General features: G+C 39.2%; 1 protein-coding gene across 2 annotated transcripts in view; it reads left to right on the top strand.

The window, feature by feature from the left end:
* Nucleotides 1-17922, top strand: part of EMB2785 (elongation factor family protein) — a 64203-nt gene extending 46281 nt beyond the window's left edge. Inside the window, exons 11-19 of one of the 2 annotated variants that reach the window (XM_087667763.1) lie at nt 1820-1874; nt 1956-2080; nt 2167-2240; nt 2379-2428; nt 15581-15667; nt 15745-15795; nt 15937-16020; nt 17041-17091; nt 17175-17922. In XM_087667763.1, coding sequence (XP_087523889.1) covers nt 1820-1874; nt 1956-2080; nt 2167-2240; nt 2379-2428; nt 15581-15667; nt 15745-15795; nt 15937-16020; nt 17041-17091; nt 17175-17258 — 661 coding nt within the window. In that variant the 3' untranslated portion in view covers nt 17259-17922. Of the gene's footprint in view, nt 1-1819; nt 1875-1955; nt 2081-2166; nt 2241-2378; nt 2429-6599; nt 6689-15580; nt 15668-15744; nt 15796-15936; nt 16021-17040; nt 17092-17174 lie in introns of those variants that run through there. The other variant, XM_087667764.1, reaches the window with a different exon arrangement.
* The last annotated feature ends 283 nt before the right edge of the window (nt 17923-18205 follow it).

Below are 18205 nucleotides of genomic sequence, written 5' to 3'. Positions count from 1 at the left end.
AGAATCCATGGTCACGTATGTTCATAGGCATTTTTGATAGAATGGTCTTATATGCTACTATGAGACATTGTTGCTAGACAAAGAGATCTATTATGATTCTTCTCTATTTTCAGGATTTGGTACGGTCAACATTGACACTCTGGTTCTCTCCGAGGCATCTTGGTGGTGGCTTGATCACCCATAGCTCGGGTATCCATGGTCCTATTTTGGTGGTCTTTGTTGTATGGCCTATGATGAGTTATTATCATTGAATCATTGTATTGTATCAGATCACCCATGATATGGGAGATGGTGTTAGCAATCTAGTCAGCTCATGTATAAGTTTGGGCTATGCGTAACATTACTAGGTATTTTAGGCATTTTATGGTGGTAATCTCAGTGATGAGTATTTGTGAATTTAATGCTGGCAAACCTGCTGCCATTTATGGCATTATTTTGGCCTATATATTTTAGGCTCCCTCCTTAGTCTCATTCATTCATCACTTGAGGTGCTATTGGAGAGAGAGGGAGCCGGTGCCAATGTCCATGCAGCCAGTGGCTCACTGTTGTACATGATTATCTTGTGTTTGGTAAATGGATTTTATTTTCCGAGCATTCTTTTGAGTTCTTTCTTTGCAGTATTCTTCAGTGTTTTTCTCTTCTGCCTTGTGTTCAGCAGTTTATTTCAGCATCTGTTTATGCTTCCATTGCTGCATCCACTTTTGACAGTAAGTGCAAAGGAAACGATTTAAAAAAATAATTAAATATGGAAAATATTAGAAAGGATACAACTCCCCCCCCCCCCCCTTCTTTTTGGGTTGTGTTATGATAAAACCCATAGTCATATTGGTTGTATTAGAGGCTTATTTTTGTTGCAGATAACTCCTATGATATCAGTAGGGATTGTCCTCTGCAACGCGGCTGTTCTAGGGGTAGACATTATTTGCATGACTTCATTCAGTAGTTGTGTGTGATGGTGTAGGATACTCTTACTGTTCAAGTGCTTCAACAAGTTTTTTCTTTCTTGCTGTCACACTTCTGTCTTTTGTTTTTTACAATGGTAAATATGACTTTTGCATGTTGGCCAGAAAGCCTCGTCTCATGTTTTTCACAACGGTCAATATGGCTTTTGCATGTTGGCTGGAGAGCCTCTTGTACGCCTTGTTATTCTTAAATTTCAGCAATCTTTATGAATGCGTTCACACACAATAGTGGTTTCACAAAAAGATTAGTATGCATGGATAGTTGCACTAGTACAATGTATGAAAGGGTTCATATTATACTGTACCATAGGTATCATACTATATATACCAGTACCATATGGTACCAATAGAACGGATACTTTTTTTCCGGTCTGATTTGCACTCTAGGATGAGTTAAATGCTTTTTTTACTAATATGATTCTTTCATGGAAATATGCTGTTTGACAGAGAACTTCTCTACCTTTTTCGTGTTAAAACAATCAGGTTTTAAGTAGCTTTTAGGGGAGAGTAACATATTTTTATCATACCGCACCTTTAAAATCTTAAGGTACTATTTAGTACCATATCTAATCTTACTGCACTGTATCGTGCCTTTCATACTATACAATCATGTGCAAATGTGTGTGCACATATACCGATATTATCTTCAGTTCACTCTTGTTGTATGCACACATGCTATATATTCATGTGTTCACTCTTCTTGTACACACGCATGCTATATATTCATGCATTCAGATAACCACGTGTTGCATGGGGATCTTGGCTCCACTTTTGTATGGGATGTTTTAACTGAGTGATTGATTGAAGTTAGAGGTATGTTGCAACTATGGCAATGTTTGGAGAATGTTGATGTGCAGGTACAGGATTGAGAAGGGCACTAAACTTGAACCCATTGAGGAAGTTGTTATTGAGGTGACTTCTGTTATGTAAAGTGCTATGTGCTGGTGGTCAATACACAGAAACTCTTAACATCTGTTCATCACTGAGCTACAGGTGAATGATGAGCACACGGGAGCTATCATAGAAAGCATGTCTCACAGGCGTGGTGAGCTGATTGACATGGGTCCTTGTGGAGATGCTGTGGGTAGAACAAAACTCTGTTTCACTTGCCCTTCACGGTTTGTTCTTTAACTTCCATTCCATGGAGTTTTCTGTCAATTTACCTCTTTTAAGCCCAGAATTAACTATGTTGACATTCTTGCAGGGGGCTTGTTGGTTATAGAAGTGTTTTTGTTACAGAAACACACGGAACTGGTTTTATGCATAGATCATTCTTAAGTAAATAATCCCAACCTCTGTGATCTGTTTCATGATATTAAGTTGTCATTCAAATATTCAACAACAATTGTTTTGGCTGAGTCATGATGCTGGTTAGGAGCAGGGAAAACACTGATCCTTTTCTGTTTTATATTGTAGATTATGCCAAATATAGAGGGCCTTTGGGAAATGTCAGAAAGGGTGTACTGGTAGGCTTCCTCATATTGATTTTTCTTGCTGTTGCTACATGTATAATAAATGGTGGCAACTTGTACTGTATTTCTGTCTTTGATGTGCCAAAGCCTCCAGTTTTTTTCTAGTGCACCATGCTTGACTAGGAAGAGTTGTATGGTTCTAAGTCAAGATTGAATCAGGTATCTTCTGCCAAAGTGGCATGGCTTTTGCCTGTGCATTCCATAACCTGCTTTTGTAGAGTAAAGCTTAATAGACCCAATTACATTGGCAAATGACAACAAATCTTCTACAGACTGAGGTTGAGGCCCTTTTTTTAGGGGGGAGGTGGGGGAAGAGAGAGAGAGCCCAGAACCCCCACTCCATCCTAGAGAGAGAGAGAGAGAGAGAGAGAGAGAGAGAGAGAGAGAGAGAGAGAGAGAGAGAGAGAGAGGCTTGAGAAAGGCCTTATATATTTTCTTTTTTTTTGGGAGGGGGGAGCTTGATACTCTAGGAGGAGAAAGTGTGTGTGAGAGAGAGCTTGAAGCATTGATGCTTAGAAGAGGGAGTGTGAGAGGATGTCTTCAAAATGTCACACAACCCTCTTTGCAGAAATTCGTTAAGACGAAGAAGATTGATGAAGAGAAGCGGAGGGTTGACAGAGTCATCAATCCAATTCGAGCTGTATGGAGCATTTTGTTTGCTTGGCACATACTTCTTGCTCATCGTAGATACCGTGAAAATGTTAGATTAGGGTTTGGCAGTAGGTGTGAACACACACACACACACAGAGTGAACAAGTGAACAACAAGAGAGAATAGAGTGTTGGAATGTTGCATCCATTATGTGAGAATAATTTGAAAGTATAATTTCTAAGGTACTAAGTACCACACCCACTGACGGGTGTTTACACCAAGAAAAACCTTTCTCTAGCTAAAAGGTGAAAAGTGCTTGTGGATAAGGGAGCGTTCACACCAGAACTTAGGAGGGACGTGATAAATGTAACAAACCCCCCTCGAGTGAATGATGTGAACGTATATAGGGAATAGGCAGATCGATCCCCAAATGATATCAAGCCTAGAGCCTTGATTAAGGCTTCAAACTTCGCTCTAGAGAGCTTTTGTAAACATATCTTCCAAGTTGTCTTGTGTAAGGACATAAACCAAGTTTATCTCCCTTGCATGGAGCCTCTCTCTCACATAATGATAATGCACCTCAATGTGCTTAGTGCGAGTATGATAAGGTGGACTTCTCAAAACTGCCATGGCACTTTGGTTATCAGTATAGATAGGAGTGGATGACTGCTGTCCCACACTAAGATCGATCAAAAGGCATTTGAGCCATATACATTGTTATGTAGTTGTAAATGCTGCCATGTACTCAGCTTCATAGCTAGATGTGGCCACTATAGGCTGCTTCTTGCTCAACCAAGAAATGCATGAATCACCAAGCATGAAACAATTACCACCAGTGGACATTCTCGTGTCAAAACAACCAGCCCAAACATTGTGTGTGAAAGCATGCAAGCAAAGGGAAGTGCCTTTAGGATAAAAAAGGCCCAATGTTTGAGTGCCTTTGAGATAACGAAAGATACATTTTTGCTTGCCAATGTCCCAAGGTGAATATTTGGCTGTGTATTACACAAATACAATAAACAACCAACACCCTATTGATAAAGAGAAGCATCAAATAGATCTTTTGCATCCTTAGTGTAAACATGTGGCTTGTCTCAATTGGAGCATAGGTGGGCTTGTAGTGTTGTGTTTGTAAACACTCAAGAAGCCGCCCAATGTACTTAAAACTGTTGCAAATTAATGCCCCCCTTAACTGCAATAAAGTGTGTGCCAAGATAGTAGTGCAAGTGGCCAAGATCTGTCACATCAAAAGCATGCTGCAATTCAGATTTTAAGGCTGAATTTGTCTCTCTTGAGGTCCAGTCAACAGCATACCATCCATATACTAAATGAGAATTAAAAGTTTATCCGCATCTTTGTGGACATAAAGTGTAGTTTTAGTGTGTGAATTATTGAATCCCAGAGCAATAAAATATGCATGTATCTTTTCATACCATGCCCTAGGTGTGTGCTTTAAGACTATAGAGAGCCTTATGCAAACGATAGACTATGCTTTCCGAGCCTTTTTGAACAAAGCCAAGAGGTTGTGTCATAAATCTCCTCATGAAGATCACCATTCAGAAAAGCAGTCTTCACATTCAATTGATGCACATGCTGATCAAAGTGAGCAGCCAAAGCAATGATACTGCGAATGGTGGCCATACTTGAAGTGGATGCAAACGTCTCATTATAGTCCATCCCATGTTGTTGGGTATACCCTTTGGCAATGAGAGGTACCTTATAGCAATCAATGCTACCTTTAGATCTATGTTTTAATTTGTAAATCTACTTTGTGCCTATAGCACCCTTGCCAAGAGGCAAGTCACATAACTCCCATGTGTCATTTTTATGAACAACCCATTTTTGATTACATAGCTACTATCCAATGTTCATTCTGTAAAGCATCATGTAAAGAGACAGGTTCCTTATTACATGCATTAGCTAGAGTACGTGTGCAGCAAAGTTTCCTTGTACATGGTGAGTGGCTGCTCTAATTCTACTGGGAAGTGGAATGGACAGCTTGCTGTCCTGTAATGTATTTAACAACCATCTAGGGATTGTCTTAGCTTCTTGAATAGCAACCCTCTCATTGGTTACTTCATTATCAGCAATGCCTTGATCAATGGGCCGAAAATCAAGGTGTTGTTCAGCATGTGTTTGTTGCTGTAAACCTTCAATAGGTTGTTGAAATTGACCAAGATTAGGTGCACTTTATTGAAACAATGGCAAAAAACTATTGATTATGTCCATGGGCTCCACATTGGGCTAATTTTAGGAGTCCATGAAGGGCTGCCTAGCATGTTCAATGAATACCACATATCTACTAAAAAAAATCTTGTTGGTGGAGGGTTGGTACAAGTAACCAATAAAAATGCATTTGACAACCTTGTCTTGTAGTTTATGTCTTTGTGGTTGTGGCACCAAAGCATATTCGAAATAATGAAACAACTGATTTTCGGCCATTTCAAGCCTCATAAGGTATACATTCAGCCAATGCTTTAGTGGGGCTGCAATTTAGCATTGCACTCCACACATAATAGTATCAAGCCAAAACTTTGGGCCAGCTTTTTGTGTGAAAGCATTAGGGTTGTCTGCGTATGTAGTATAGACTGATCCGTATGTTACGATCCGTACGGTATGGTACAGTACATATCCATACAATTTAGTACGAAAAAATAGGCACTTTTTGGCCACTCTCCTTCAAGCCTACAACTTTCTTTTTTTCTTTCTCCTTTCTTTTTTTTTTTCTTTCTTATTTCTCTTCCCCAAGCCTCTCTCTCTCTCTCTCTCAAGCTTCTCACACCCACTTTTTCTCTCAAGTCTCAACCCTCTCTCTCCCTCTTTCTCTAGCCTCTTCCTCTCTCTCAACCATAGTTGCACTAGTACCATGTACGAAAGGTTTCATACTATACCATACTTTAGGTACCATACCTTACGTATTAGTACCATAAGGTAGTAGCTTAATGGATACATCTTTCCCATTCAAATTGCACTTTGGGACTAGCTAAATGCTCCTTATATTAGTATGATTCTCCCATGAGATTAGATCATTTGAGATTCAAACAATTTCTCTCAACCTTCTCTCTCAAGCCCACACTTCTCTTATTTGGATGATCATGTATGTATGATGTATCCACTCCCATCTATGTAGTTATAAGTTGTAGATAGTAGTAGCGCATGTTGCCCATGCAGCATTAGTTATTGGCATGTTACCCTCAAGTACTCATCTTATATACTCTAATATCATTGCTATTTAGACTTGAAATATCTATTCTATTATCTTTAGTTTAAAATAATCAAGTTATTTTTTTTAATACTAATATTGTACCATACCTTATAAAATCTTAAGGTACCATTTAGTACCGTACCATATCGTACCTTTCGTACCTAACAACTTTGGAAAGCATATAATGTGTCATTTCCTTCAAAGTGTGATTTTTTTCCTTTAGTCACATTGTTTTGTTGAGGTGTGTAAGGCATAGTATGCTGATGAGTAATGCCCTTGCAACCAAAAAAGAGTTAAACTCTCAAGACATGTAGTCCCTTCCTCGATTAGTATGTAGTCTAATTAGCTTGTGTCCATTGCCATTTTCAGCCAAGGCCCAGAAGATTTAAAAGCATGCAAATACATCTGATTTGTGTCTCAAAGCATATGCCCAACGTCAAGTCATGTCATCAATGAAGGTAACAACGTTTAAGTATCATTCGATGGATTTGATATGTATGGGTTCATAAATATCACCATGCGTAAGCTGTAATATTTTATCAACACACATAGATCCACCTTTGGGAAATGAAGCACGATGCATTTTGCCAAGTACACAACTTTTAAATGCATTGTGAGTAGATACTTTTAATGGAGGGAGATGAAGCACCATATTTTTGCTTTTTAAGCGAAACAAACTATTGTAATTAAGATGACCAAACTAAGCATGCCATAAGTCAGTGTCATCCACAATGGTGGCATCAACATGTAATGCATCCTTTGATGCTCTCATATAAATCAAGTTGATAGAGTCCATTGTACAATGACCGCTGACAATGAAGGCATCCCATCACTATAGTCATAGACATTGCATCGATCCATGTGGAATTTAATCACAAAACTAGCATATGCTATGGCTGAGATCGAAAGTAAATTTCTCTTTATGCCTAGCATATACGAGACCTTCTCAAGCATGATAGCTTTCCTAGCTATTGCAATGATGGGAATTTGATCAATGCCTTGAATTGCATACGAAGCATTGTTTGCACATACAAGGGACTCTCATTTTTGTACATTTGTATACGATGCAAACAAGTTGCGAAAGGACGTTATTTGCTTGGAAGCTCCGTTGTCAAAATAGCATGTGTTGCAATTTTCAGCCATTGATAGACAATGTTCATGTGAAAAAGGATCATACGAACAATGCATAACAAAAGCATAAGGCTTTACCAATGTCCAAGCTTGCTAAATGTGTTGTTGCATCCTTTGCACTTTCTGAATTTTTAGCAACACTCATGCCGGATTGTTTCCTCTTTTCACTTGCTATGCTCTTTTAGCGTTCTTTAAGGATGTTATTTTTTTTGCAATAATTGCATCTCTTTTTCTTAGCACCGTTATCCTTGGTGCTCGAGGAGTTCATTGAAGAAGCTAGTTTGCCTTTACTCTTTGAGTTTGAGGGTTGCCATGAATTCCCTTTATTTCGATGGCTGGTTGTAAATGCTTGATCGGTTCATCCTTGATTGCCCTTCTTGCAATAACAATGATACCAATGCATCAAATTTGCATGGCTCAGCATCTCCTTTTGCAAGTAAGCGAAGTGTAGTGGCAAAACTTTGATAAGTATTAGGTAGACCGCCAAGACTATAGATACAAGAGAGGCATCAGAAATTACTTCATCAATATTTGCAAGCTGCTCCATGATGTCCTTAATATGTGTAATGTATGCATCTATAGAATCAACCTTTGTCATGTGCTCCATCTCAAGCTGTTTGCACCAATAGGCTTAAGAGCCTCATTGTGCACTTGATATAACAAAGCAAGCTGATCCCAAGCATTCTTGGCTCTTGTGCGTGACCGAATATGCCGAATAACGTGTCAGTTGCATAAGAGTGCCATCAAAGCATGAGCTTGGGCATTACATCCATCCAATCTTGACTCATCTAGAGGTGCAACAGGTGTTGGAGTGGAAGATCCATTGGTGATAGCAAATGAGCTAGAAGAACCTGTAGCATTCTATGTAGCCGGGCTTGCAAGCCAAACCTTTGAACCATATACCTAACCCCAAAGCTGCTTGGCAACTAGAACATGCTTTATCATGTATGCCCACATGGGATAATTAGTGCCATCCAATTTGTCGGAGTCCCCAAACATATTGACCAAATCATTTTGCCTTGCCATTGCTTGCTACAAATTTTTGGTTTTTGTGACCAGCTGTTGTCCAAAGTGCCAATGTAGGGGCAAAACACAAACAAAGCAAAGAAAAGGCCAAGAAACTTAAATTTTTTTGCAAAATTGATGATGACAAGGAAGAATTTCTAGCTGAAATGGCTCCAATGTGCTCGAATGTTGATGTACAGGGTGTAATTAGACTCAATGCCAATGAATTTGGGGAAATTTTACAAAAGTCCCAAATTTGGTTGCAGAAATTTTGTGAAATTTGAGCTTGAATGTGAAAGGCTCCTAAAATTTTATGTGTAACTGAGCAATTTTTCAGCAGCGAATGTATAATCACCAAAATTTTTGGTGAGGTTTGGGGTTTTTAGGCAAAAGGCCCAAACTTTTTGAAGAAATTTGGGAGAAATTGATGCATGTTGGAAAATCCCCAAAATTTGTGCCTATTAGGAGGATTGTGCATGAATAAGGGCTATTTTATGTGGCTAAATGCTAATGGAACCTTGGGAGCATGAATATTTCAATGTTTTTTCGTCTCTTGCACTGAATTCAATGGGCTGGAACAACAAGATTAAAGAATCCAAACTATTGGACTGATTAAAAGCGAAGACTCTCGGCTGGTTTCGTAACTATCGATGCAAGTGTGACCTGGTGTTAGTGATGCGGGCTGTGGGTACGCAAAACGGGACCTGACAGATTTGACCTGGTGTTAGTGATGCGCAGGCTATTAGGAAAGGCAAGTGATGAGCAGGACCTGACAGATTTGACCAGCAAATATGATGGGCAGTAGGTATTGGCGGCGACTGATTTGAAGAGAAGGACTTAAGCAAATATACAGCCTGTTGAACTTGGAGCAGGAAATGAGCATGAGGCTCAATAGTAGTACTGGCGGCGGCCACCGAGAAGAGATATGGTTGTGATAGCACTATTAGGTCAGGGCTTAGAAGCATGAGCACGTGTCGTGCACACACACAGTGAACAAGAGAGGAGAGTATTGGAATGTCACGTCCACTATGTGAAAATAATTTGAACATATAATCCCTAAGGTACTAAGTACCACACCCATTGATTGGTATTCACACAGTGAACAAGAGAGAAGAGAGTATTGGAATGTCACATCCACTATGTGAAAATAATTTGAACATATAATCCCTAAGGTACTAAGTACCACACCCATTGATTGGTATTTACATGGGGAAAAAAACTCTTTTCCAGCTAGATGGTAAAAAGTGTCCATTGATAAAGGAACATTTACACTAGAACTTAGAGGAACATCCCTAAGGTACGAAGTACCACACCCATTGATTGGTATTCACATGGGGAAAAAAACTCTTTTCCAGCTAGATGGTACAAAGTGTCCATTGATAAAGGAGCATTTACACTAGAACTTAGGAGGAACATAATAAATGTAACATAAAAGGGAGAAAAAAATGATGATGCTCTTTATCTACCACCATAATCTGAACGTATAATCCCTAAGCTACTAAATACCACACCCATTGATTGATATTCACACGGGGAAAAAAACTCTTCTCCAACTAGATGGTAAAAAGTGTCCGTTGATAAAGGAGTATTTACACTAGAACTTAGGAGAAACACGATAAGTGTAACATAAAAGGGAGGAAAAAATGATGATGCTCTTTATCTACCACCATAATCTGAAGGCATTATCCCTAAGGTACTAAGTACCACACCCACACGGGAAAAAAACTCTTCTCTAGCTAGATGGTAAAAAGTGTTCGTTGATAAAGGAGCATTTACACTAGAACTTAGGAGGAACACGATAAGTGTAACATAAGAGGGAGAAAAAAATGACGATGCTTTTATCTACCACCATATTAGGCAAGTCATCTTGGAGGTAAGCATTGTCATTTGTCACTTGCTTAGGATTTGTATGCTCAAATTTCATTATTGTGCTCAAGTGGGTGTAGGTGATAAAAATGTCAAAAAGCTACACATTGGTTGGATGCCATGTGATCAGAGTTGCAGAGCGTTCAATATAAAAGTACTTGGGAGTTATCTAACTTGCTTAAAGTCAAGTGTGTCATTGGCATCCAATGTGTCTAAGATCACGTAGATAGTAGCATTGAGTGCTATAAAGCTATGTAATATACAATTGTTGTCCAGAATTATACATCGTGACTTGCCAAGAAGAAGGAATCTATTGATTGAATTTACAAACAAGCACAATGTCAAGATGACATTCCATAGTACTAGCTATATTAAATGATAGGGTGGAGGAATAACAATATGGAAAATTATCTATAAAAGTCACTAAATGCGAGCTGCATACAATGAAGGAGAAATGTATCTAGAGAAAGCTAGATACGATTAATGCAAAAAGCATGTATGGAGCACAAGGCAAAAAAGGGAGGGGCGCTTCTTGAACTTTCAGCTACAGCTCCTCACCATCTGATGGCTTGTCTCAACGCAATAGATTGTCGAAAGGAGTCTGCAATATAACTAAATATCAATCCAAAGCACATAATAGACCAATTTGCGTACATGCAACGGCTATGGCATTTGCGTCTCCTACTTATCAAAGGAGGGATTCACTTGGGAAGTCTTTGTTTTGGTTGCAAGTTTTAGCTATGCATGTCATAAGGATGTAAAATTTTGATGCTTTGCTTAGAATTTGATTAAAGAGTTAATCAAATGTGCAAATGTATGTCAGTTATTTCAACATGTGGGACCTGGGACCCCCACATATTAGTTGGTGCTTAAGGCAAAAGTTTGTAATAAGTATACTTGGCAGGTACTAGATGGTACCCATAGTTGCCGGGGGTTTAAAAAATGAGAGGTATGAAATGGGTTTCCAAGGTTTCATAAGAGTTTTTTGAAATGTAAGAAAGAGATATCATTTGATTATGTGACCTCTCTATGAAGATTTCATAAATATAAAAGAAGCATAATGTTGTAGATTAAAAACTCCTTAAACATACAAACACCAAGCAATAAAAAACAATCCATATCGTTATATGACTTCAAAATGAATCCATGGATCATGTGACCATAAGCTTTGCTAATATAAAAGAAGCATAATGTCGTAGATTAAAAACTACTTAAACATACAAACAAGCAATATAAAACAATTCATATTGCTATTGACTTCAAAATGAATCCATGGACCATGTGACCATAAATGTTGCTATTAAACATGTTCAAACTTTGAATTTTTTTTTCTATAGGCTAGCTTTGATCAGGCAAAAAAGGACAGTTTGATCTCGTGTGCAAAATTGACCACCCAATTGTAATCTTCACAGACCCAAATTTCAATTTGGCCGTTTTCTATGTTTTAGAAATGCTTGGATGTTTCTAACTTTTCCTACTTGTAGGAAACACATTTTTTGGGGGCTATGGTCATACTGTTGTTAGATTTTGGGCTAGGACATCTAATTAGCCATAAGTATCAGTGGGTACACTAGGAAATTGGTATTAATTAATGAATTGATGTTAGTTTTGCGACTATCAAGTCCTCAGGGTTACTTGGGTGATAAATTGACAAGCCAATTTCATTGTTCGCCAATTAGATTAGTTTTTTGAGCCATTAATAATTATTAGATTATTTTTCAGACTTAATACTCTAAATTTTAGTTTAGTAATGTTGGAAATTGGATTTGGATGGCTACCACTTGGCAAAACTTGCCCATGCAAGTGAGGGAAGCCTATTTGGAGGCTTTGGAGAGAGAGAGAGAGAGAGAGAGAGAGCATTCTTAGCTGGATTAGATTGGGAGAAGGCTGTAGCAGTAGGTGCCAGCCATTAGGGATTAGTTTTCAGCCATCAGGAGCTCCTAGAAACCAGGCCACAGCAGTGAGAGGGTTCCAACAGCTAGATAACAGCAATAGGACTGTGTTGACAGCACCTGGAGGGTCCCTGGCAGTAGGCGGATGCTGTTTGGGCTGGTGCAGTAGGGTAACAACTGATTTTTGCTCAGCTCTCGTGATAAAATTCAGGATTTTCTCCCCTTAGCATTCTCTCTCGTCCCTAACACAATCTCAGATTTCCTCAACCAATGTCAGCAAATTCAGCCATTGGAGGTGGAGATTTTAAAGAATCTTTTCTATAAACCCCAAATCACAATAGGAATTAGGGTTTGACAGTCACCTCGGGAAGCGTGCTCAAATAAAAGGCCTAGTGACTTGAATTTCAATAATTGAAATCAGGGCGATTGCAAGAGATACAAGTGGGCATTCCGCTTGCAAACATTTGGGGCTGAATTTATCACCGAAGGAGCACATTTGAAGGCCAATCCTTGAGCAAACTAAGGAGACATATATACCAAGGGGCACTTGGATTAGTGGAGGAGATTGAAGAATCTCAATGTACTCCATCTATTTCCAATAAGAGACAAAGGAATACTGCAAGGGGTGCCATTTTTGGGGCCAGCAGGTTGTCCATTGTCCAAGATTAAGTGGTAAATTGTGCATTTTAGTTTATGTTCTTTAATTGCTTGTTGTAATTATTGGTTAATTAGGCTATTACCACCCTTTCTGAAAAGGAAGGTAGGTTTCAATGCACTTGAGACTCTTGAGCGCATAGCCATGAGAGTCCTCACCCAAGATTACTTTTTACTAATGATGACGTGGGCAACAATAGAAAGCAAAACACAACCCTTCTCAACAGGATGTCAATGTAGACTCCAACAATAAAAGGTGGGGTATGTTGGCTGAAACTGAACCTAAGGAGCAATAGGGGATAGTAAAGATATTCATTCTTGGAAATACAGAGGTTGTAGATTTGAAAATGTAGGCTGTAGAATGGTGGAGGACATCGCTGATTGTGAAGCTCAAATGGGTGGAGGTGGTGCAAAAAGCTACGTCCATGGTTACCTTTTTCATACTAAAGGTGAAGGTGCTTGCAATGTGTTGTGAGCATATGTCCCTCTAGTTCAAGGAGCTTCCCTCAATTGAATTCATCTTATTGTGGAATCATTTTGAAGCACCTTTATGAGGTGTGGTTTGCACTTAGCGAGACAATGGTGTTGACTCTATAGAATGAGTGAGAAGAGAAACAAGTTATAGCCAACAAGCACCAAATGTATCTGTTTGGGTGTGGTGGTGAGTAGAAGGTTTATAAACTATGACCAAGAGCCATGATATCATACAATGGAAGTAAAGAAAGTTTGCTATCCTAAAATCCTTTGCTTCAATTCCAAGGATGACTACTATTTGCATACTATTAGCAATTCTAGTGGCGAGTCTGCTAGATGGATGCCAAATCATTTCATGAGCTTAATGAAGAGGTGGGTATGGCTTAACCACCAAGATTCAAGGCCTCCTATTTTGGGAGCAAACTTTAATTAGCACTTGTTCAATATATTAATTCTCCCCAAATTTACATTTCAAAAAATATGTTTCAGATGCGAACTTATTATAGTGATACCTATGCAGTCTAAGTGCACTATGGATGAGGTACCTGTTACAAGTCACTATCAAGGTTTGATCCATGGGCATTGAGTTTTGCATTTGAAATGATAACTTAGACTTGGTGTACTAATGTTTGGGGATTGAAGCCTAGAAAAATCCAAGAAAGATCATTTTTTATATTGTATGTAGGGTAGATTTTGAGAGCATTCACTATAATGGCTTAGAAGGAGATAGCTATACCTATGGAGAAGTTATCCATGGGGAATACCTCAACACTATTAAACTTTGGGAGGTACACTAGATATTAGTTTTGTTGTTTTGCCACAAGAATCATTGAAAGCTGGGTTGTGGGTGCGTATGTACTTAAAAGGAACTCTTGACTAAGGCCATCACTTGTAGTTCTTCAACTTGTTTAATTGGACTTTGTGACTCACATTGGGTGGAACATAGTAATGCCAAGAAGTAGCCTTTGGTTCATTGTTTTTCTTTGGGCTCAAGAAATTTATACTGGAAAAGAAGTAGCATCAAACAATGACATTGGCTTCTAACAAGGTTAGAGTACAAGGTAGCTTGCTTTGTTGCATGTGAAGTTGTGTGGCTAAGCATCTTATGGCACATGGGAGTGTAGGAAGAAGAGCTAGCTTTGTGAGGATGTGACAATCAAGTTGTATAGTCATTGCCAAAAATCTAGCCTTCCATGTGTAACCAAACATTTGGAGATTCAATATCATTGTATGTGTGACTTAATGAAGGATGGGATAGTGAAGCTGGCTGATTATCCAACATAGTAGAATAGAAGGGTATCTTCATTGAGGTGCTTTCAATGGATTTGCTTCAAGTTCATCTTCAGACTTTCGACATTGGGTCGAGAAAGTAGTTCACCCATGGGTAGTAGACATTGAGGGAGGGTGTTAGGTATGCCAATGCCCCATGCTCATGGGGTGCCAACAATGATTATGGTGCTCAAAGTTGTAATGGTTGAGTCTTGATGTTCATGTCCAAAGTATCTATGTGACCAAATGGTAAATAGGTGACTTGTCTGTCTAGCCTATGGGTTAGATAAGAGCAATGAGGGTGTTAGCAACTCAAGGCACACAACATGGAGTCCCGAGGGTGTGGGAGTTATTACAATTTTGGGTCCCAAGGGTCTCCAACGCATTGGTAAGGAGCATGAACCTTGGTCGACCTGATAATCTTTGGTTGGATGAACGGATGACCCAAGGTTCTAGGATGGTCTCATTAGCTGACAAAGGTGGTATAGTCATCATGGACAATACACCTTTTTGTCATTCTTTGCCAGCACGCTTTAATCTCTTTACCAGATTTTGTCTAGATCCATCTAAGCTTCAATGTGGAAGCACATGGGTGGATGGGCATCATTTGTTTCCAAACAAAGAAGCCATCATTCTCTCTTCAATTTGCTGTACCTTTTTTCTTTGCTTAGATTCTGCTCGCTGTGCCATGAAATTCTACATCAGCAGCATCAAGTAATAGATTGCTTCGTGAACACATTTGGAACATCCAAGTTCCAATGGCTGGAGCAGAGTCAGAAGCTCTCTTGTATTGGTGATTGATTGCTGCATTACATCCATGATCCTGATCTTTTGGGACATCGGTCAGTATTGCAACCATCAAAAGAAATTGCCAGAGGGGAAACTTCCTTCAATAATGTGTTGTGGGGAAGTGTAAATGCTTATATTTTTGAGTCACAAAATGAGTGTAACTAGGCAGTGTGTCATTATTTCAGTACCAGTATGTAAGCTCCAAGTCTTTCCCTGTTAATGCACCAGCAAAACATGGGTTGAGTGTTCTTTGTTGACATCTGGTGATAGGTTTCAATGGCCGCTGGAACAATCACAGCTCATGCTTTAATGAATCTTGAAGCTCGAGGGATTTTGTTTGTGTCTCCTGGCACGGAGGTGATTTTGCCTACTTGGATTAGTATTGTTTCTTGATTTCTTTGTGTGTCTTCTGACTGTTTATCTTAAAATTTTAGGCATATAATGGCATGATTATAGGAGAATATTCAAGGGACATGGATCTTGAGGTGGGTGCTTACAAACAGTAACTTTTGTTTTTGTTTTCAGTTTTATGATCTGGCACTGCACTTGAATGCCTTCAAAAGGCCAACCCAGTGAACACTAAAGACTTGTCTTAATTGATTTCTGTGACGAAATGTTTTTAAAAGGTCAACCCAGTCAAGACAAAGGAGTTAACTAATGTCCGCTCAGTCACAAAGGATGAGAATGTCCGCCTTTCCCCACCACGGCAGGTAAATTTGACTTGAGAGAATAGTATCAGATTTTTGCTATGCAGTTTGGTTGCATCTCTATATGTTTTTCTGTAGTTGTGGTTATACTTCTGCTTGTGCAAATGAAGATTTGTGAGGGTTAGTTGATGAAGTTTTGCTGTAGTTAATGTGCAGGAGACATGGTAGGTATCTATCACATGTAGTTTTAACACTTAAGACCTTTGTGCACATAGCCTTGCTAGGAAGTTTTGTACACAGAGGCTGACTGGTATGCACCCAGTGCATGAGGGTCTTGGACATTGTCACTGTAGTGTACTCACAGTAGGCATCAGGATTCATTTAAAACACCTCATCTTAGCACTCACGCACTAGTGCACATGTGCATGTATATTAATGCACTCTTAGTGCACACATGCACTAGAACCATCCCTTGCACCAACACCACTAGTGCACTCACCTTTCACCTTGACTAATACATACATCCCCTAGGACACACTGTATGTGCTCTATCCTAATGCACTACTCTAGCATAGTATATCCTAGTGCACGCATGCAGCAGTGCACTCACTGTGCACCACCCTAGTGCACTTGCCTTGAACACCTCTTTCACAGTGCACATAAAGGTACAGCTGCCAGAACTTCAAGAGTTATCAGCATGTGTCAGTTGACAAAGTTTTATTATGGTTGACAAAGTCAATCTGACACAAAGAGTACTCTACCATAATGTTTTGATAATGTGCTAACATTGTTAAAACTTCTGGTTTTTCACGTTCAGAATTAATAGGGAGTCACCTTAAAGCAAGTATCGCTCTCTATGTAGCTATGTCTTTAAAAGTTATCAGCATGGGTCAATTGACAAGAAAGTTTTATTATGGTCGACAAAGTCAATCTGACACAAATGAGTACTCTACCACAATGTTTTGATAATGTGCTTGTTAAAACATCTGGGAGTCACCGTCAAGTCTGTATTATTCTCTATATAGCTATGTCTTTCCATTTCTGTTTATAGCTGCACTGATGCCATTCATTTGTGTTATTTAGATTACACTGGAGGAAGCAATTGGATATGTAGCTGCTGATGAGCTGATCGAGGTATTTTTAATTCAAACCAAGAGCTTTATTTCTATTCATTCTTGGAGGAGTTCGCGGGAACTAATTTGGCTCCTTATTTGCAGGTCACTCCAAAAGTTGTCAGGCTCCGTAAAAAATATCTTGATGCTAACAAGAGAAGGGCAAATCGGCGATCTGTAAGGGATTAAGCCCTTGTAAAACAGCTATTGGGTGGTGAACAAGATGCACCAGAAACATATCATATTCCTGTTGCAGTAAACACGTTCCAGAAGAAAGCAGATCTTAGCTCCTGTTTAAGCATTATGTATTCAGTATGTGCTTCTCCTTAGTGTGGCACTCAACACCAAAGTTATCTTCCCAGGCCTTGACAGGTTTGGAGTCCAAGCAAGCAATAGTCGTGTTCCAATACAGGGAATGCCAATAGAGTCACATTGTATGTGTGAATACACAAGCCAATGGTGTGAGAGTGAGCAAAGGCCGTTGTGCTTACAAAAGTCCGGGGATTGTACACTTTTGAGCCAAGCTAGTTCACGGCATCAGGTTCCAACTTACTGGTTGGAAACCCAGGCCATCGGCAGTAAGTTTCAGGTTTTGGTAAATCACCCCTTGCCGGCTATTCAATTTGTTCTTCTGCATAGCCAGAAGACCACATATAATACCTCAAATTTGATCCATATCCTTCAATAAGACATCACATGGTTTTACAGAAAAATGTAACTTGTACACTTACATTAAGATGCTATTAGTTGCAAACACAAAAAGAAATGTATAAGATAAGTTTTGGAAAGTACCATGGATTGTAAGAGTGACAAAAAGGATCCTTTTCAATAATGTGATGTTAGTGGAGGTATCTATCTTTGTGTTCTTGCATGAGCTATGTATGCATGTGTCCCTGCATGTCTTCCTCTAGGTTGCCGCAGGGTGTCCCTGTGTGTCTACCTAGAGACTGGCATAATCAGTATTAGACTCTTGTATCCTGTTTCTGGATGTAAATGAATAGGCCTAGGCTTTCAACGATGGAAGAGGCTACCACCATGGCTATTCTGCTTGCATGGGAGCTGGCATTGTAAAACATCTTGTTCTTTAACCCCTCTTGACAAATGATAAATGATCTCTTCAAAAGCTGCTTGTAGAA

The sequence above is a fragment of the Lygodium microphyllum genome, chromosome 26 (genome assembly GCF_053477565.2).
Source record: "Lygodium microphyllum isolate KBCC chromosome 26, Lygodium_microphyllum_v1.1.10, whole genome shotgun sequence".
Lineage (NCBI taxonomy): Eukaryota > Viridiplantae > Streptophyta > Polypodiopsida > Schizaeales > Lygodiaceae > Lygodium > Lygodium microphyllum.
This window is presented reverse-complemented; position numbering and strand designations above follow the sequence as displayed.